The sequence below is a fragment of the Bos javanicus genome, chromosome 8, assembly GCF_032452875.1.
Source record: "Bos javanicus breed banteng chromosome 8, ARS-OSU_banteng_1.0, whole genome shotgun sequence".
In the NCBI taxonomy this organism is placed as follows: domain Eukaryota; kingdom Metazoa; phylum Chordata; class Mammalia; order Artiodactyla; family Bovidae; genus Bos; species Bos javanicus.
Window position 1 is genome coordinate 110,693,095 of NC_083875.1, and position 22,466 is coordinate 110,715,560.

General features: G+C 39.3%; 1 protein-coding gene across 1 annotated transcript in view; it reads right to left on the bottom strand.

Moving 5' to 3' along the window:
• The window catches only part of MEGF9 (multiple EGF like domains 9), an 80,553-nt gene that overhangs the window by 22,390 nt on the left and 35,697 nt on the right, over positions 1-22,466 (bottom strand). The window contains exon 2 of the mRNA XM_061426683.1: positions 19,043-19,244. Coding sequence (XP_061282667.1) covers positions 19,043-19,244 — 202 coding nt within the window. The remainder of the gene's footprint in view (positions 1-19,042; positions 19,245-22,466) is intronic.

Sequence of the window (22,466 nt, forward strand, 5' to 3'; positions counted from 1 at the left end):
CAGCCTAGCAAAGTCCCAAGGTTCTCAGAGACACAACCCAGATTTTGATGTATTTGTTGTTATTTAGTCACTCAGTCGTATCCAACTCTTTGTGACCCCATGGACTATAGCATATCATTCCCGCTCTTCACTGTCTCCCGAAATCTGTTCCAACTTATGCCCATTGCATCAGTGACACCACCAACCACCCCATCCTCTGTCGCCCCCTCTCCTCTTTCCCTCAGTCTATCCCAGCATCAGGGTCTTTCCCAAGGAGTCAGCTCTTTGCATCAGGTGGCCAAAGTATTGGAGCTTCAGCTTCAGCATCAGTCCTTCAATGAATATTCAGGGTTGATTTCCTTTAGGGTTAACTTGAATCTCCCTGCTGTCCAAGGGACTCTCAAGAGCCTTCTCCAGCACCACAGTTGAAAAGCATCAATTTTTTGGTGCTCAGCCTTCTTTATGGTCCAACTTTCACATCCACACATGACTACTGGAAAAACCATAGCTTTGACTACACAGACTTTGTCAGAAAAGTAATGTCTCTGCTTTGCAATACACTATCTAGGTTTGTCATAGCTTTTCTTCCAAGGAGCAAGCATCTTTTAATATGGCTGCAGCCTGCGTCCACAGTGATTTTAGTTAATCTTAATTGAAGTCTGCATCGATCAGACTAGAGAAGATGATTTTTAAAACTGTAATAAAAATTTACATTTCCAAGCATGTCTCTCAAGTAACTCTGCAAAAGAGAAAACAACTGGGAAAAAAAAAAAACCCTACCTACATACATATACACAGTCTTACATAAAAATACCCTGAGGTACTTAAAGATCTAGCAAAGTAAACCTGTATTCATCAAATATGAAGTTCAGGATTATCTTATGACTCAACAAGAAGGAACCAGTCAACTGCTAAGTCTCACTATACTATCAGAAAATTATGAAGGATATAATGTACCTTTTGGAGACTGGCTAATAATACTTCATTAGCCAGTTTCTAAGCCTTTAAAAATGTTAATCAAAATATGTTTGCTCCCCATTTCTCTATAGATATTAGATTATTTGGTAAAGAGAAGGATAAACAGCTACTTAATGACAGTGTCTGATCAATTCACCATCTATAAGAAAAAGGTATTACCTTGGAATACCCAATCCCCTAATAATATCTCATAAGCATAATATAGCCAATGCTCCCAAAGTAGTCGCTATTCCTATAAGTGAACTTTCCCTTCATAATTCTGCTCTAGGCACTCAGAAGACTGATTTAAGCAGGCATCTTTCTCCCTGGAGAATATGCTCCTCAGTTCTTGATTTTTTCTTTTTAAAGTGACTTGATGAATCTTGATAAGGCAATTGACTAGTCTAGATACCATGCATCACTTTTCTCGGGTAGATTTTAAAACAAGAGAGGAGGTGCTTTTTTCTCTCTCTCTTTTTAAAAAGATACAGGCTGAAGTAGGGAGATGTGGTCGTGAGCCTGCAACCAGCAGTGCCTGCCCACCATGTTCCTCATGGCCCACGGCCAACTTCTGCACATATAAGAATTAAATCACTCAGCAAATATAAGGCTTTCCCTGTATGACTTCTTTTATAGAAGAAAGCCTTTACAACACCCCCTTTCATGGTCTCCCTCTGTTAAAGACTGTTGAATGCTTTTTGAAGCAAAGGTCAATGATATAAATGCAATGAAATTTCAAAAAAAGAAAAAGCCAAAAAAAAAGTCCTGTTAATAGACCACTTATGCTTATCCACAGATTTAAAATGAAGGAAGCAGACTCACATCTTCATATCTGGAGAATAAGGGCACAGAACTGGATTTTGAAAAGTTAGAAATCTATACTGCTGACATCAACTAACCAAGAATTTAAGACGGAATTTCCTCATCTGGCATCACTTTTTATAGACATGAGTTACTTGCTAGTAAAGAACTGATTGGGGTTTCTCAAGTGGTGCTAGTTAAAGAACCCGCAGGCCAAAGTAGGAGACGTAAGAGACATGGGTTTAAACCGTGGGTCAGGAAGATCCCCTGGACGAGGAAATGGCAACCCAATCACCCACTATTCTAGTCTGGAGAATTCCATGGACAGAGGCACCTGGTGAACTACAGTCCACAAGGATGCAGAGAGTCAGACACAACTAAAGTAACTTAGTACCATCGGCACAAAGAGTTAATGAAGTATGGATAGCTATACCAGAAAGGTGAACGTGGAATCATTTATAAAGGAAGCACAAACACTGTGGAACTAAGCTACACTGAGTATAACCAAGTATATACTATGCATCTTAAACTATCCCAGACAGAATGAGCAGATTTTCTTATGGTGTCAGTGCTTAGCATAGATTTTATCACATTCACAGGTGTGAACAACTATTATAAACACTGAAAAAAATCTCTCTCAAAATGTAAACAAAGAATGTATTTTCTGACATGAAGTGATTCATTTTTCAAAAGAAAATTCAAATATACTATATACTATGTACTATATCATCTCAAGATATAGTACATATTTATGTCACACAAGTACTAGCCAAACTATCATTTTAAGGGTTCTGTTTTGTTTTAGATGAGTGGGTGGAGAATCCTCAGAATTTCCAATATTTTACTAGGGTAGGAAGGGTGGGACACAGGAAGGGAGGTATCAGAGTCTATGGAAAATTCATAGCCTGAGGAGACACAGAGAGCTTGGTTGAAATTCCAGCTCTGCTAGTAACTAGCTACGACTGAGTACTTATTCTGTCTTGGATTCAGTATTCTCATTTGTAAAACAAAGATAATTAGACCAAACTCTGTAGAGTTATTGTGAGGATTAAAGATCACATATGCAGGGTACTTAGCACAGTGTTTGGCACATAATCAATACTTAAAACAATGAAAGAACGATGAAGATGAAGACAATGGGTCCTAAATCTTTAATTTTTTTCTGTGAATTGTGAAGAAAATCAGTTAGAATCTCGAGTAGGCAAAGACAGACAAGTTTGTTTATGTTTAAAATTCTGTTAACAAACCTAGAAAAATGACAAGACTTTATGGGGTAACTACTAGTTTGGAGCCAAAATGTGGCTCGGAAAAGAGAGAACATTATGAACACAGGGTAGAAACAGTTTTTGGAAAGAAAACTTAAAAATTGAGAATCAGCAAAATCCTATATTAGGTGGGACCAAAGCCAGAGAGGCCTGATATGCTTCTGTATCAGCCAGCTAAATTGATCTAATTTTTTCTAAATTGCCAAATGTCTTGATGTTTATTATATTATCAAAAACATGATCTATTTTCTTCCTAAGATTTATAAGTTATAACTTACATGATGGCATACCTTTAGATATCATGTTATCAATAAACAGGCATAGAGTCACTATAAAGATATAGTTCTAATTAGGGAAAATTAATGTATTCAGAAGCCTTGCTTTTTCTCCTTCCTCCTTTTTCAAACAGCTTACATGTTGGCACTCTGACATGGAAAGAACAAGAAACAGAAACAGATAAACAATTAAGTGTATTAATTTTCTTCTTCTGCCTCTTTCAATAACTAAAAGCAATTTAGTTTAGAAAGAGACTTAAACTGTTAGTCAAAATAGAATCTGAAATTAAGAGGAAATTTCTTACTGTAAGCTCTCCCAATATATTAAAAGTAGTATTAAAAGGCAGCTAGTGAAAGTTTTTCTAACCAGAAAAAGCTTCTACATGGGAAAATAAACAAAATGAAAAGTTAATTAACAATCCTTAATTTCATGTTTGACTCGCGGTTTGTAAAGGTAATGAAAAAACCTTTCTATGAAAGAAACTCCATAATTTGGCAAAAGACAATTTGCATTTAGTGTTCCTCTGTCTTTCTACAATCATGGAAAATACTATTATGCAATGACCAAAGCTTCTTTTCTGGAAGAAAGAAAAAAGATAGCTTTATTGTTGAAAACATTGGGCTATTATGCTAAACATTCCTTATTTTTTTGAGGGCAAATAGTCTAAAATATTTTTAGAGGAAATTCATATTCAGGCAGAAATTCTTAATACTCAAAAAGGGCATTGCCTAAGTGTAAAAATATTTCTGATAGCTGATCTTACCAAAATCAAATTTAAAAGTTTATTTGAAAAGTCAGAAGTAAAACTTAATGGCAAAAAAAATAAAAGTATCATATTTCCAGAGCCACAACTTGGGAAAGCAAACTTAAACTAAGAAAGTTATTTCTTATTTCCTTCATTTTTTTTAAATGGAAGAAATACAGCCATAGGAATTCTCAAACCCACACAATTACTCCATTATTTGATGGAGATTTCTGCATCTCAAAAGCCATTTTGAAAAGAGAAAAAGCATGAAGTCCCAGTGTCATGTTCTTGAAAAGATTATGCTTCTCACATGTGTTAACATTTGTAGTCTTTTGTAACCATTGTAAAAGGTTTGCTTAGTAAAAGGATGATTATTAATACTTAATTTGTGTACATGCTGTGTTCTAAAAATTACTTGTAGTTCTTAGAATTTAGAACTCATTTTCTCACAGAAATGACAGCATAAGTGGTAGTTTAGTTTCCAGATGAGCAAACAAAAACCTGTTTAGCTCAAAATGTTGATATTAACCGTTCTGAGGACCAAGTCCTCTATACCTAACTAAGCCTTTGAGTTCCGAACCCTCTAAGGAGTGCAGTGGTCAGGGGACAATATGAATCTTAACTCCTACTATAGGGTTATAAAGAAAGTGCATAGAGCAATATTTATCTATGCATTACTTAATTTTGTTCTTTTGTTGTTGTTCTTACAATATTATGTTCATTAGCCTCAGTTTTGTCAGTTTCTTGCTGTTTGATTACTGGGCAAGTTAAATTTCCACATCTGAAAAATAATAATCCTTGTTTCAAAAATGGTCTCAGTTTACATATTTAAGTGTCTTCCAAATTTTAGTAGCTCCTTAAATGGTAAAATAATAATATTCTCAATACCCCCAATTGTTAGAAAATAGTAGTATGAATGACTTATTTCTCAAGGTCACACAGCCAGAGGGTAATCAGAATTACAGCCTAAGTTTCCCGCCTACAAACAAAATGCTTTTCTCCTATATTCTAGGTTACTTCTATACACATATGAAAGCAATTTAGAAGGATTTAATGGCTCATCTTCATAGACTTGCAAAACTCCTAGAAGAAGCTTTTTGTGTCGATCTTCTGCTGGCTCGGTCATCAGTCATTTAAATATCTCCAATTGAATGAGACTTTAAAATAATTGCCCAAGAAATGAGATATTGCTTCCAATCTGTCTCAGCACGATTCCAAGACTTGGGGCGCTAGTTTCCTATTTGTATCCAGCACTGTTTGCAAATGCCCGATTTCAGCCAGTTTCCTTGCAAAGCTTTCTTTTACCCCCTAGCAAGTTTATTGTTATAACTTTGGAAAGTACTTCAATTTTCATTCTTAAATTATTAAATTTTTTATTCATTCAAAAGTAGACAAATTTAAAGATGATACAACTGAAAGAACAATACATTCAAAACTTTGATATCTACTAGGGAGACATTTGAAGCCCCTTATGTAGCCCTCCTCAACTGCATCCCCTTCTCTTACCACAGAAGCAATTAAGTTTTAATCATTCTCGAGCTTTTTAAGAGTTTTAACATCTCTATGCGTGTGTGCATGCTAAATCACTTCAGTCGTGTCCGTCTCTTTGTGACCCTGTGGACTGTAGCCCGCCAGGCTCTCTGTCTATGGGATTCTCCAGGCAAGAACACTGGAGTGGGTTGCCGTATCCTCCTCCAGGGGATCTTCCCAACCCAGGGATCGAACCCACATCTCTTATGTCTCCGGTATTGGCAGGTGGGTTCTTTACCACTAGGGCCATCTGGGAAACCCTACCATCTCTATATGTATTACTAAATCATTTATCACATAGTTTTGCCTGCTCTTAAACTTTATTAATAGAAACAATTATGTACTCTCTAATTCACTTTTTTCTTGATCCATAGAATATTATGCTTTGAAATTCATCACAGTAAACTGTTATAGCTATAGTCATTCATTTTTCTCTGCTGTACTGTATTTCATCACATAAATATAATCCTATTTATTTATTCACTCTTCTAAACACATGGGCTGTTTTCATTTGTTATTTTGGATACCAAAGGCTTCTGTGAGCCTTCTTATATGTCCCTTCTGTACACAACAGCATGCATTTCTCTAGGGTACTTACCAAGGAATGGTACTGCAAGGTCATTGAGTTTGTGCATGATCAACTTTACTAGGCAATACCTGTTTTCCAAAAATAAGTACTAGCTCTCAACGCAAATGTTATTTTGCTTAACCTCAATATCCTGACTCTGCTAAAAGGGCCCCTTTAATGGACACAGTCCTCATATAAACAAAGAACAGAGGCTAGAAGGCCTTCTGGTTTTCTCCTACATGCTGCTTCCCTGGTGGCTCAGAGGTTAAAGCATCTGCCTGTAATGTGGGAGACCTGGGTTCTGATCCCTGGGTTGGGAAGATCCCCTGGAGAAGGAAATGGCAACCCATTTCCCTGGACAATCCCATAGACGCAGGAGACTGGTGGGCTACAGTCCACAGGGTCGCAAAGAGTCGGACATGACTGAGTGACTTAATTTTCTTTCACTTTTCTCCTACATATAAGTTGATATTAGGTTTTAGGGGGCAATATTGTCCACTAGATCAATGGTGCTCAAATCTAAGCATGCATCTGGAAGGCTGCTCGGCCCTATCCCAGGATTTTGGATCCAATAGGTCTAGGGTTGGCCCCAGGAATTTTCATTTCTAATTCCTAGGTTATGCTGATACTGGTCTGGAAACCCTACTTAGAGAACCCCTGCACTAGGTTAATAAGATTATTCTTATTTTACTACCTATTAATACTTTTAATACTCCTAGCCCTGACTGGTAAAGCTGCTTAATTTCTACTTCTAGGCTTAGTGCTGAACCCGTTATTTGGTATCATTTCCGACATAAGCAATCAACCTCAGTGATCTGCCTGTCATTAAGTTCCATTCGCTTACTGGCTCAGTTAACCTCAGACCCCTTTATTCTCAATGACTGAATTACAATTATTATCTGAATAGATGAATTACAACTAATTTCTCAACGCCTGGCTCTGGGTCCTAGTTGCTCTGTCTGCCTACTTTTCGCCTCAGTGGTTAGGTCCGTGACACTTGTTTTCAGATCTCCAACATGTCAAATGCCTGCCAGCAAGTCAGGTGGACACAGCTTTGATATCCATTAATGTGCTAATTTCTGCCTTTCTAATGAGTCTTTATAGATATGGATTCTCTACAGATACTCTCATTATTTCAAATTGTTTCCTTCTATGCAATATCTGGGCTTCTGAGGTGGCTCAGTGGTAAAGAATCAGCCTGTCACTGCAGGAGACAGAGGAGATGTGAGTTTGATCCCTGGGTCAGAAAGATCCCCTGGAGTAGGAAATGGCAACCTGCTTCGGTGTTCTTGCCTGGAAAATTCCATGGACAGAGGATCCTGATGGGCTATAGTCCATGGGGTCTCAAAGAGTCAGGCACGACTGCGTGATGGAGCACACACGCACGCATGAAATATTTATCTTCACAGTGCCCAGATGTAACTTCTATTAATAGCTTTATGTCTCTATGGGCCAGTTCTTAGGCGGATGAGTCATGCTAACCCACACCCAGCTCTGCACTTCTACTGAGACACTGCCATATCTAATCTTGCTCATTCTACTTTAGGGGACATTTCTATACAGTGGGGAAAGCCTTTAAGATAGATAGACCTAGACTCAAATCTATTAGTTAGGCCATACGGCTGAGAAACTTAGCCTCCAAGAGCAAGATAGCTACACTGTTCTGAGAAATCAGAGACATTATATGCGTAAAGCATCAAGCATCGAGGTTTAACAGTGTTCATTAGGTGTTCATTTCCTTCTGGTCCTCCTACTGAATTACGTAATTTCCTTAGGTGAACAGCTTAGTCCGGAAAGCTAAAACTATTTCCCTGCAAAAGCCTTTCAAACATCTATAATATCTGTTTTATTGGACATCCTATTTAACTGTAGAACTCTTTAAAAAAAATCAACTCAAGACCAAGAAAAATAAAAATTAAAGAGATGGCGTTGTAGTGTAGTGTATGTGTCAGGAATGGGCAGAAGAGACGAAGGGATTCTGTTACGGATAACATAAGCTGTATTTTCATCACTGCTTTTGGCAATGTGAGAAGAACATCCATGTTCTTCCTGTATAGTATTCAGAAAATTCCTTAAACTCGATGGTATCTCAGATCTCTTTGAGAATCTACTGAATGCTGCAGATCTTCTCCACAGAAAAATGCCCAGATCACCATTGCATTTCGTGTACTTCCCCATCTTAGGTTAAGAACTCCTGACCAAACCCAGAACTGCATGCCATGGAAGTTTAATGCAACAGAAAGAACACGGGATACGGTGTCGGAAGACCCTGCAATGACTCCTTCTCACTCTGGTAATTAATAGATATCCAGCTTTGGGCTTCTCTTGGAACTTTCAAATACTACTTTTCATCTATAATTTGGTGGATAAATAATTGTTACCTACCCCTCAGGGTTGTTGTTAGAATGAAATGAGAAAATGTACAGGAGAAAAGAATATTGTTTGTAAATGACTTTATTCCCCAGAAACCTACTAAGTTTATAAACATAGGAACAAACTCGAAAATCTCAAATTATTGAAATTCATGGAATATATCATACCAGAGAATTAACTTAATAAATAAAATAGCATGGTAGTGACTTTAATAATAATGAGATTTTATGGGACGAATTTTAAACTAGTCGCGTACACTCTGAATGTCAAAATAATCATGGCTGAAGCACTCATACTCCTTTTTAAAGGAGATCTACAGAGACTTCGAGTCCACATCTCTCTCTCTGAGACTGAGGAATTTAGATATTTTTAGTGGAAATCAAATCAAAGAGAAAAAAAGATGAGTAGTCCCATATTTCTTTCTACCCTATAGGAAACATATTTCTTGCTATGAAAAAAAAATGATCTGAGATGGAAAAAGTCATGCTGATTCAATTTTTCTTCAGGGGACACAGGAAGACAAGCCTTCTCTTCGGGAACAAGGGTCCTACTATTTCAGCCCAAGTCTACTTAAGAAGCTCTTCTTTTAAAACTTTAGAGAAAAAAAAATACATTTAAAACATTAAAATAGGCTATGAATTTGACTGTATATTCTAACCAGAAGGTCATACATCTAAAATGGAAGATTTTCACAATGAGTTTCTTTCCTTATCCTGATTCTTCTTCTGAACCTAAAGGCTAAGAATTGTCACCAGGACCAATTCCTCCCTCATAATAAGACAGTAATACTACCCATATTCCCCTGATGGACTGTTCGAAATAACTCTTCTATTAGCTTTTTATTTTGCAATAATAGTAAAGAAAAGTTGTAAAGGTAGCACAGAGGGCGCCCGTGTACTATTTATCCTCCTGTGAACTTCTCATGTAACCCTGGTGTATTCATAAAAACTGAAAAAGAACTTTGCTATATTGCTACTAACTGTGGATTTTGTCAGATTCTCCTAATTTTTATGCCAAGGTTCTTTTCCTGTTCCAGGGTCCAGTCCAGGACATCACCTTACATTGCTCATCCCCCAGCCTCTTCCAATCTGATCGTGTCTTGGTCTTCCCTCATCTTTTACTACCTCGAAGCTTTTGAAGAGCACCAGTCAGGCATTTTGTAAAATGTCCCTCAACTTGGATTTGTCTGTTGTCTTGTCAGGATTAGACTGAGGTTATGAATTTGGGGTAAGGATATCACAGAAGTAACATGCCCTCCTCCTTTTATCATATCAGGGAGGACAGGATACTCACATGACTTACCACTAACAGTATTATCTTTGCCACTCAAATGGTAACTTTTCGTGCTAGGAGTCTGTCTGTACAGTAGCTAAACTAGGATGGTCACTATGCTTATCTGGAAAAGCAGCAGAAGCTCAGCCACACAAACAAGGCCCAGGGACTCCTGAAGGCAGTGCAATCAGACAGGTGTCAGTGCAGTCAGACAGGTGTCGGCTACAGCCCTGTTCTGACACTTACCAGTTGCCTGTTAGGGGGCAAATTACTCAAGTCTCAGTTTCTTCATCTGTAAAATGAGAATAATTCCACTTCAGTCAGCTGTTGTTTATCTTTACAAGATAGTACATATAAAGCACTTAGCTTGGCACATAGTAAACAGTCAATAAATGTTAATGCTGTACATTCTGCGGCTGATGGTTGTAGTAATAATGTGACTCAGTGGTAGAAGGATCTGCCTACCAATGTAGGAGATCCCTGGGTTGGGTAGATCCCCTGGAGTAGGAAATGGCATCCCACTTCAGTATTCTTAACTGGGAAATTCCATGGACAGCGGAACCTGTTGGGCTACATGCAGTCCATGGGGTCGCAAAGAGTTGGACCCGACTGAGCGACTGAACAACGATAATGTCAGTAGTATTTCCCAAGTTGTGTTGTGTGCTAGTTTCATCTCAGAAAGAAGTCAAAGTACAGCCCAGAAAAATACTTCATGTTTGTAAGATTTTTTAACTTTTTAAGTATAGCAAAATGTCCTATCAGAGACATGTTGAACTAGAGATTAAATACGCGCATTTTTTCTCCTTTGCAAGAGAAGTTTGCAACTGCTTTGCCATGTGGGCAGGGGTTATTTGCTGGAAAATAACTTTCGAGCAGATCCTACTGGTGGGAGAAGAATCATTTAAGTTACGGTTCCCTTAGTAAGTTTAGAGTGAACAAGTCCCACTGTCTGAGAGAGGTGTTTAACAAGACCTTTTGTATTGGGGAAGGAGGGATATTTGGGATTTGTTAGGTAAAAGATGCTACAAAATGTCCTCAACCAGTAGTCTTGGAACTGGCTTGTACACTAGATGGGACTGCACATATACACTAAAGGAGTCAATTGCTAAATTTCTGTAACTTTAGAGCCCCAGTTTAGAGCATCATTGAAGGAACTTGGAATCAAGGGAGTGGGTTCATCTTCCCTCAGATAACTGTTGCTGCCAATTATCCTGGTCCAGGAAAATCAACCGCCAGTAGTGATCGAGCATCACTGATCACATCAGGTTGAGGGCCAGGCCTCAGCCCCAAATTCAATATATGAGTGAGAAACAACAACATCAGTGAACTGATCAGAATCACGTCCAGCTGATACTCAGCATTAGAGGAGGACTAACTCCTCGAGCTACTGGAAAGCTAGTAAGCAATTGTTGGGGAATGGACTGACTCAAAAAGAGGACACTGGGTTTGTGCTACTGAGGCATATGAGCGTCAGAGTAATTAACTGGAAAATAAAGGAGGCATGCCTACATTTGAACCCTGTTTGTGGAAAGTCTGACAGTTATATAAGCGCTCAACTTCCCCGTATCTATTATATTTGCTACCGCCACAGAGCTCTCTATAAAGATGAATAGTTTTTAAAAATCTTCAAAGGTACAGGCCCTTGGGTTTATTTCTAGCAACACAGAAAGAACACGGGTATGGGGACACTGCTTGACACTCAGCAGCAAGGCTTGTGGGGAATAAAGACCCCATGGGATGCAGCGGGTGGCGGCAGCTACAGAAGCAGAGGAGAGGCAGCGGGCGACAAAGGAAGAGCGGTGAGCACACGGGTACGGACCGAGGAAGGAACCCTGGGACTGAGCAATTCGCTAAATTCAACTTGGAAACACAAACTGCCTCTCGATTTGTGTACATGCATTAAAGCACAGAGCCATAAACTTTCTAGACGACTATGCACAGAAACAGCGCTCTCCTTGGGCGATCGCCATTCTCACTACTCTCCTTCCTCTCCGTCGTCGTCGCCCCGGTCTCCCTGGCTTTCACCCTGCCTTGGCTCTCCGCCTGCTTACAGCCATCCATTCTACCACTGCTGGCATGCACGGCTGGTCTTTCATTTGCTTAAAAAGTGCTTTGTGAATAAAATCCAAATCGCGCGTCTGGCCCTTAACACATCTGTCCCATCTGGGACCTGACCCCGGCAGGGCTTGCCAGATGTATCTCCTCTGTCCCGACTCCCCCTTCACCTTACATCCTGTGTAAGCACATCTCTGAGATGTTCATCTTGCTGCTTCCTGCTCTGTAGCATTCTTTTGCACCTTTTCCACTTCCATATGTCTAAATCCTTTCCTTCCTTCAAAACTGAGGTCAAAAGCTATCTCCTCGATGACATCATCTCTGATTTTTCCAGCTATAAGTGACATCTCCCAGTTTCTTAATCTCCTTAACATTTTATCTTCCTATTTTATGATGTGGGTCAGTTTTTACTTTGTACTATAACTATATATATATAAATATATACTTGTGGTTGTTGTACTTTGTACTATAATTATATATATACATATATATATAAATATATTACATATATATTTGTGGTTGCTGTTTAGTTGCTCAGTCATGTCCGACTCTGTGAGACCCCATGGACTGTTAACCTGCCAGGTTCCTCTGTCCATGGGATTCTCCAGGCAAGAGTATCAGAGTAGGTTGCCATTGCCTTCTCCAGGGGATCTTCCCAACCCAGGAATTGAACCTGTGTCTCTTGAGTCTCCTGCCTTGGCAGGCAGATTCTTCACTGAGCCACCAGGGAAGCCTGTGTCTTTATAACCTTACCAGGCCAGAAGCTCCGTTTGTTTTCCCATTGTCTTATTTACTTCCCACAAGGTCTATGAAAGTACCCTGTACATAATTTGTTAAACAAATAAACACTTTGGTACCAAATACAAATAAACTTGTTAAACAAATAAATACTTTGGTACCAAATGGTTCATACATTTATATGAACTTGATTATTCATATTAATATTATTAGCATGTACATAACTATAGATCTGGGGGAGTTTCTCAGAAGAAGCAAAATAATAGTCTTTTAGTATTATAAATAATAAAACTTAAATTTTTTCTTTAAAAAATTTCCAACTGACCTAAAAGTGACTTAATAAAATGAAACAAGTAGTAGAGTCTGCAATACGGTTTAGGGAAAATTACACGTTTGATCAACAGCAACTACATCAATTCACTGTGACATGTTATGTTAATGTTCACAAGGGTCACCAATAGCTGGGAGGAAAAAGCATTTTCTTTTTTTTTTCCCATTTGTTTGACTACAGATGATATTTAGTTAATAATTAGAAGACCAGGAGGGCAGACCATACTCTGTATTGAAAGGAGGATTTAAGACAAAAACACACTGAATAACACAGAGCTTTCCAAGCTGTAACAGACATGCATTATTTACACTAAAACCTCAATGCACTCAGTGCCTTTGCTGAATAAGCCCCGGTCTGGCCATTTATTAACATTCAAATTTTAGTCTAATCGGTTTTACCATGAACTTTACATGATTTATTTTCTAAGACATAAACCATTTGGCACTGTAGAAACATTTCCTGAAACAAACGAGCCATGACAGGATAAAGCCTGACATCAGTTACCTGCTTCTGACCACGATGGCTACCTTTTAAAATTCTACCTTCAAGGAAAGAAACACTGAAGTATACCAGAAAAAGGTGATGTAAACTAGAGACTGGTATAATTTCAAGAAAAATAATTGGGGTAAAGAGTAAAGTTATTTTAAAATAAAATTAAAGCTACGAAGCTTTGTTTTCCTTACAATATGCTAGTTTATAAGGTTTCTTGAGCTTGGCACCTAATATGTGCACAACTGTCTCCCAGACATCTCTATCTGAACATCCCATAGAAAATGAACACGCTAAAGCCTAAGGTCAGAAAGAAACATGGAAGTCATCTCTCTCTCTCACTCCATAAATAAAATCAACCACCCAGTTCTGTAGATTTTTCTTGTGTACACTGGTTCCCTCCTCTCCAGCACCACTGCCAACGCCGCTGGCTTAGATCAGCCTTTTAACTCTTCTTGCTTGAACAGTTACACAATAGCCTTCTCCCAGATCTCTCTGCCTGAGCTCACTCTCTCCATCCAGCAGACTTCTGAAAGAGTAAGTATTCTAGAGAGCAAATCCAATGTTACTACACACTCAGCAGTCTTCAGCGGACAAGCTAATTGACACGGCATTTCAGGCCCTCGGTGGTCTGGCCCTATTTCTTCTCCAACTGTTCACTCACCACGTGTTCACTGTGTCCACCTTGTACCAGGCACGACTCTAGGTGTTAGACACACAGCAGGAAGCAGAGAGACACAACTCCCATCTCTTCAAACCTCCCTCTCTGCCTCCAGTGTTCCTACTTTAGGAAACAGTGAGCCCCTTGCAGTCTACTAAAGATGGCTTGTTCTTTCACATAAACGTCTACTCATCATTCAAATTTTAATTTAAATGTAATCTCCTCTCTCGAGACCTCCTGAATCTCCTGTGTGCTTTATAAATGCTATTTCGTTTATATTTCTATCTTTCCATTTCAAGCTCCATGAGCATAGGAATAATATCTTTTGATATACAGTTGGCAAATGCAATCTCTATTAAATGAAATGTGTGGATAAAATGACAAAGGCTTCCTCAGTTTTAAATTATTTCTGGTGATGAAATAACGTTTCTATGTCCCAGAATTATAGGAAAAGTAATAAATAAGAGTTTACACAAACAACTGTTACTCCTGGTTATTACACAACAGGTGATTTTCAGAGCCGCATATGAATATGAGTCTTGGAGATTTTGTCATCTTTCTATTTGACATTTATTTCAGCATAAGTTTATTTCATGAGTAAAGTTTTGTCTTCTGCCCTGCGGCATATTCCCATAATTAAAAATGCAAAGTAGTAAATATTTCAACACACACCACACAGCAGCCACCACAGGTTTTACGGGAAAGGATATTACACAACAGAACTTCATCATCTCATAGAGGCAGTTTTAAAATGATGCACCTGGTACACTAACCTACTACAGATACATTAAAAAATCTCAAATCTGTAGATGACTGTCTACATATAAGTCGACCCTGACAGCATTCTAAGGCTATATTAAGAGTCAGGCTCTCACTAGGTGTACTCCTTTACTGAGATAAAATGCTCTCTGATTTCTCCATTTACTAAATTCAATATATCTAAATGTAAATCAGGAAAACATTAGAAATGCATTCCGAAAGCAGAAATGAAAAGGCCCTGTTGACTGACCCTTTCCCAGCTAAACAGGTGGGAGCAGCAGTGGTGGTGTGCGGGGCGGCCATCTGTCAGTACATAGAGGGCCTTGTGTTTGCTCACAAAGACATTGCTCAACCCACATCTGGTTCCTGCAGCCAAACTCTACCCTCACTGGGGCAACTCCCACAGAAATATATGGGCATAAGGAACAGGCCAATGAATTTTTTAAAAGCCAGCTGTTGATTCATGAACACTAGATACGTGAATCAGGATAGAATTGAGTGCACTTTTCTCCTTTCATTTCTTTTTAAAAAGAGAACAAGGAGGCCATGACAGAATTTGCATTGGTATTGCAAACTTTCCTGGTGGCTCAGACAGTAAAGCCTCTGCCTATAATGCAGGAGACCCAGGTTCAATCCCTGGGTTGGGAAGATCCCCTGGAGGAGGAAATGACAACCTGTTCCAGTATCCTTGCCTGGAGAATCCCATGGACAGGGGAGCCTGCGGGCTGCAGTCCATGGGGTCGCAAAGAGTTGGACACAACTGAGCGACTTCACTTCACTTCACTTCTAGCAGATCAGATTTCTCATCCTGTATAACCTTAGGAAATCCTCCTGAATTTTGTCTCTTGCCTTCCCAAACCATAATCTGTAAGGCACAACTCAGTTCCTAGCTCATCTGGGAATCCTTTCTCCTTATTACTTCTGCTTGTTTCCTACTCTATCCTGTTCTATTTAGAAATTTAGCATATATTTATAAACTTTCGCTAATGTTCTCAATGTCTCCTAAGCTAAAACTGGGATTACTCTTTCCCAATAGAGTTATTTATATAGCATGAATTATATAATCAGAAGAAATTCCTATAGGGACTTCCCTGGTCATCCAAGGGTTAAGAATTCACCCTGCAATGTGGGAGATGTGGGTTTGATCTGTGATTGGGGAACTAAGATCCCACACACCGCAGAGCAACTAAGCCTGAGCCACAACTGAGCCTACAGCTCTAGAGCCCACATGCAAAAACCAGGGAGTCTGTGTGCCACAACAAAAGGTCCCACGTGCCGCAACTGAGACCCAATGCAGCCAAATGAATAAATATGTTTTAAAAAGACATTCCTATAAAACATCAAGTAGTGGGCACAACTGCATCAAAGTTTCTCATAATACACACTCACTTTGCTCAATATTGAGATTTTGAAAAGTGCTGTACCAACACAGTAGATAGGAATACACACTCTAGGTTCAGATTGCATACATTTCATTTCCAACTCTTATTTACTGGCTACTATGGAAAAGACCCTGATGCTGGGAAAGATCAAAGGCAGGAGAAGGGGATGACGGAGGACGAGACGGTTGGATGGCATCACTGACTCAATGGACATGAGTTTGAGCAAGCTCCAGGAGATGGTGAAGGACAGGGAAGCCTGGTGTGCTGCAGCCCATGGGGTCTCAAGGAGTCCGACACGACTAAGCGACTGAACTGAACTGATGTTGTAAGTTAGGCAAAGTACCTAACTTGTAGCTCTTTTCCTGTACAAATGAGAATAATAATAATAGTGCCTAGCTGATATGGTTGCTGCAAGGATTACATGAATTACTACATGCAAAGGGCCCAGGATCATACCTAGTGTGTCTGCAATTAATTTTTACTACTATTATTTTAAACTGAAAATTTTTAAAAGCATTAATAGGTTTCTCCACGAAAATGGAAGAAAATAAGCTAAACTTCTTTTTCTTTCGCAGTGAACAATTTCTTCTTTAGACTACCAACAGAAACAGATACTTCAGTCCCTACTCATACGCAAACTTGGTGACTTAGTCCCCTCTTCTGTGAGTCAACAATTCTATTCCTCACTTAAAAAAAAACATATTCAACGACTGGAGTGTTACTGAGCTGAATCTACGTGCCAGTTACAGTGTAAATGGGTGTACACACACAACTTAATTCTCACAAAAATTCTTCATGTTATATGCATTAATCCTACTTTACAGATGAAAACACTGAGGTGAGGTGAAATAAAAGATTATACAGTTATTAAGTGGCTGAATCAAGAATGGACTCAAAGTCTACTAATTTCAGACTCCATCTCCTTTCCGCCAAATGTCACACTACTTGCCTACAATTCCTTTTCCGCTTAAGCCACCCACATATACCTTAAAGCAGAACAGAACATAGAGGTGCTTCCTCAGGGATCACCCATGTGGTCTTGCTGAAGTGCACAGTCCTGCAACTTCCTGTTTCTGTTCCTCTAGTCTCATGCCCATGTAACTTCCTTTCTGGTGGGAAGACGTGAGATGCTTAGGGCTGGATTTAGAGCTCCCATGCCTTCCTTCTAATGACTTACAGGTTTTCAAATGACTTTTGGGATGCAGTGCTTGCTCTGACAAATTACCTGACATTCTGAAATAATAATGTTTTAAAATTTTAAATTAAGTATTACTCTGCACTAACTCATAGAAAAGAATTATGGATTTATCTAAAAACTTTAATAAGCTTATTCTTGGGGACTAACACAATCAAGAAATAAGACAAGTAAAAGAAATAAAGATTGGAAGGAAGATGGAGGAAAACTTCTTGGAAGAGAGGGCAAGAAACAGAGAGGCCCGTGCATTTTTTAAATTAATTTATTTATTTTAATTGGAGGATGAATACTTAACAACATTGTGATGGTTTTTGCCATACATTGTCATGACTCGGCCAATGCGTCATTAGGACTATCTATAGACACTGAAAAATCATCCAGAACCGTGACAGGCATAGGGTCAGGGAGGTGTCAGTGAGCCAGAAGGGAAGGCATTCTAGAAGCAGCAGCGAGAGACAAGGAAGACACTCCAGCTCCAGGTCTAGAGACAAGAGAAGCAGGAGAGTGAGGACAGCCACTACTTGTAAGGGCTGCAGGAGAAGCAAGGCCTTTCCTTAGAAGACTAAGGAAAAGACTAAGGAAAGGGAATGGAAGATCAACATACTTCGCCATTATGCAGATAATAAAAAATCATGTGCTACTCATTTCTAAAAGACCTCTAAGGATGACAGAACCTGTCAAGTACACATAAAAGACAGTTCACATAGAAGAGGTAAGAATAATATCTTCTACCTGCCTAGCATCATCCATTACTGAAAATCAGATATTCTGCATAAATGCTAACAAGGAAGCCATTTTCCAATATTTTAAGTGAAAAAACTTACAATGCATTACATGTTAACACAAAACTACCAACCAACTTCCTAAATTGCAATTAAAACACAGAAAAGCACCCATAAGGCTTCCCCTGTAGCTCAGTGGTAAAGAAACCGCCTACCAGTGCAAGAGACATGGGTTCAAGCCCCAGGTTGGAGAAGGAAATGGCACCCCAGTCCAGAATTCTTGCCTGGAGAATACCATGGACAAGAGGAGCCTGGCGGGCTACGGTCCATGGGGTCACAAAGAGTTGGACATGACTGAGCACCCAACACTCATTTTCACTGGAAGGGCCTAGAAGTTATTGCTTCCAGAAAGCAGGCTACATTCTCAATACTTTTGCTCCATGAAAGTCAGAAAACTACTGGTGGCTCAGGCAAAGACTCCGCCGGCAGAGCGGGAGACCTGGGCTGGATCCCTGGGTCGGGAAGATCCCCTGGAGGAGGCCACGGCAGCCCACTCCAGTATCCTGGCCTGGAGAGTCCCCATGGACAGAAGGGCCTGGGGGGCTGCAGTCCGTGGGGTTGCAGAGAGTCGGGCACGACTGAACTTAGTTAAGCACCGCACCTTACAAAGCAAAACTGGTTACCCAAGTAATCTGAAGAACTAAATCAGTAAATCAGAAGCTTTTTAAAAAAATAATTCTATTGTAGTATAGTTAATTTACAATGTTGTGTCAATAGAACCTTTTAAATCTAGACATTAAATATAATGTGGACCCCAAGTCAAAATGATAACAAAGAATATGAAATGTTTGATGACTCTATGCCAGTCTGGTCCTTGAGAGCAGGGGCCGCCTTCTGAGTGTGATAAAACAAAGTTAATTTTACCTTCAATCTCTGCTGCTTACCTGCTGCAGGCTGTGCTGAGGGCTCCACGTGGATTACAGTCACAGGGCAGACAGCGCCCGGAAGTACCATTCAGGTAAAAACCCTCCGTGCAGGTTTCACAGCGAAGACCCTGATAACCCGGCTGACACTCACACTGCCCTGTGGTCTGGTTGCAGCGATTCACACCCAGGCTTCCAACCGCAGAGCAGTTACACACGTACTCTGCAAAGAGAAGAGAGAAAAAGATATTATCAATCAAGAGTTAATGCTTTCTTAATAAACTCTTTTACTTTTCTTGGTAAACATTCCTGATAATTTTGTAAGGATGGGTAGAATAAATTCTAGTACAAATTCACTTTCTATCCTATTTAGTTTGTTTAAATAGGGAATTATGGGCTTCCCTGGTGGCTCAGTGGTAAAGAACCTGCCTGCCAATGCAGGAGACACAGGTTTGATCCCTGGATTGGAAAGATCTCCTGGAGAAGGAAATGGCAACCCACTCCAGTATTTTTGCCTGGAGAATTCCATGGACAGAGGAGCCTGGCAGGCTACAGTCCATGGGTGGCAAAGAGAGGAACACAACCTTGCGACTGAGCACAGCACAAATTGGGAATCATACACAGCAAAGCACATAAACTAGTAATAAAACTAACATTCTCCATTTCCTTTTCAATACTCTTCTAAGCCTCTTACGCCATACTCCAAAGTGTGCATGGATCTATATACATTAGTTTCACTCGATTAGACCTCTCCAAAGGCAGGGCCTCTGCTTATCTACATGGAACTGAGAGCACATACTGGAAATGACAACATGCTAAATAATAAACAGTCCCATTGTACAGCAGCAGAAGCCTATGGCTCGGATGGTTGACTAGTAACTTAAACAGGTCAGACAGGATTATGCTACAGCTGGAACCATGAACAAAATATTCTTCCCAGGAAGAAATTAATGGAGAATTTAAACTTTAATATGAGGAAATTATGAACAATAAATCCCAGATGAGAATGTCTACAGGGGCATCCTGATCAGTGGGTTAAAATCAAATAACAATTTGAAATCTTTCCCAAATTAAAAGATTTAGAAAATAAACATTGTCTTTAGGTATATTTCAAACAGTTTTTGAATGAAAATATTTAGAACTAGTTGGCTTTAGCTTTTTAATGCACATTCATTTAAAGGTCAGTTAGGATTGACTTCTGCTCTTACTTATATTCATTGTCTTTGGGATGTTTTTGTAACTGTTTCCTGTACAGTGTTATGGACCTCCATCCACAGAAACAGTGACAGATTCTATTTTCTTGGGCTCCAAAATCACTGCAAACGGTGATTGCAGACATGAAATTAAAGACACTTGCTTCTTGGAAGGAAAGCTATGACAAACCTAGAGAGCGTATTAAAAAGCACAGACATCACTTTGCCGACAAAGGTCCATGTAGTCAAAGCTATGGTTTTTTCAGTAGTCATGTATGGATGTGAGAATTGGACCATAAAGAAGGTTGAGTGCCGAAAAACTGATGCTTTCAAATTGTGGTGCTGGAGAAGACTCTAGAGTCCCTTGGACTGCAAGAAGGTCAAATCAGTCGATTCAAAAGGATATAAACACTGAATTTCATTGGAAGGACTAATGCTGAAGCTGAAGCTCCAATACTTTGGCCACCTGATGCAAAGAGCTGACTCACTGGAAAAGACTCTGATGCTGGGAAAGATTGAGGGCAGGAGAAGGGGAAAACAGAGGATGAGATGGCTGGATGGCACTGTCAACTCAATTGACATGAGTCTGAGCAAACTCTAGGAGATGGTGAAAGACAGGGAAGCCTGGTGTGCTACAGTCCATGGGGTTGCAAAGAGTTGGACACAACTTAGCGACTGAGCAACAACAAATACTCATTTTATTAAGAAGAAAGTATTTTCAACACAGTTTGACAAAATATCAACACAGGACTTTTTAAGCATGCACAAAAACATGTGGTTAGAATCAACTGCAGATAAAATAAAACCTTGTACATATTTTAAGAATAGCCCCCATTCCAAAGTAGCTATGGACCTGGGTTTAAAAAGCCCAGAGAAATCTATGGCACAAATTATATTTCTGAATAGGTAAGGAACTATATAAAATGACATTATAATTATAGACAAAAGTTTAGCTTGGAAAAAAACTAATGTAAGGTTTTATGATTTTTAAAAAGATACTGGATAAACTGCAAATCTAGAAGTTATAAAAAAGTTACTCCTCTGTTCTAGATAAGGAAATTAACCTTCAAAATTCTTTATGTCATCCCAAGCTCCTCATCCACCTCCATCAGAACCAAAGGCTCCACAGAGATATTCTCACCTGGTCCGCTCTCGGCCCATGTTTCCTCAGTTCCTGACCTTTTGTGTCAGCTCATCTCCCTGCTCTTCACACCTCTTCTAAATTGTAAATATACCGAATGAATGAATAGAAAAGTGGTTTATTTTATGTATATTTTATGCTTCAGTGGGGAATCAGTTACAAAACCCAGAGGAGAATTCAAATTTCTTCATCCCCAAGCTTAGGGCAGCAATAAGCTTTCCATCTCAATTGGGATTCTTATTTTCACTAGGCTATGTAAGCGTGACATTTTTTGACAAAGTTACATGTTTTCACATTATTTCTAGTTTCTGTGTGTGTGTGTGGTTTTTGTAAATAAGAAAGCCATGTTTAGTGGTCTATAAACCTTCCAATAGCAACTTCATGGCAAGATCACTCTACCAAAATGACCAGAATGTTAAAAATAACATTTTCTCCCAATATCTGGCACATTTCCAATATACATTTAATTCCTCCTGCTGGACCAATTTCATCACAAGTTAAACCAACCAAATTATGCTGGTGTGGGCAGAAGTAGCTCAAGAAAAATAAATGGACTAAAAAGCTCTATAACAAAGACTGAGAATTTTATCTATTATTTCCTTACTAACGTACTTCCAACTGAAACCTGAACTGAATTCCCAGTAAATGAGACAAAATTTTTAGTAGAGGTGTTCTGCTGCTGCTGCTGCTAAGCCGCTTCAGTCGTGTCCGACTCTTCGCGACCCCATGGACTGCAGCCTACCAGGCTCCTCCATCCATGGGATTTTCCAGGCAAGAGTACTGGAGTGGGGTGCCATTGCCTTCTCCAAGAGGTGTTCTAGAAGAACCCAATTAATCTAAGAACTTTGAGAAAAAAAACTAAGTATTTTTTCAATAAAGTCTCATGGATAAACCTTCAGTTCACTGGTTATTTATTATTTCTATAGAGCTGATTCAATCTCTTTGTAATCCCCTGAACAGACTCTTCAGACCCATCTTTGAAACTTTACTCATTCTGTGCTCCATGGAACTCTCTCCTGTCCACACATTTAAATCTATCCTTTATTTAAAAAACCAGCTGAAGCTTACTCCTCCATAAACTATAGTTCTATCACCCGCAGTTTGAATCCGT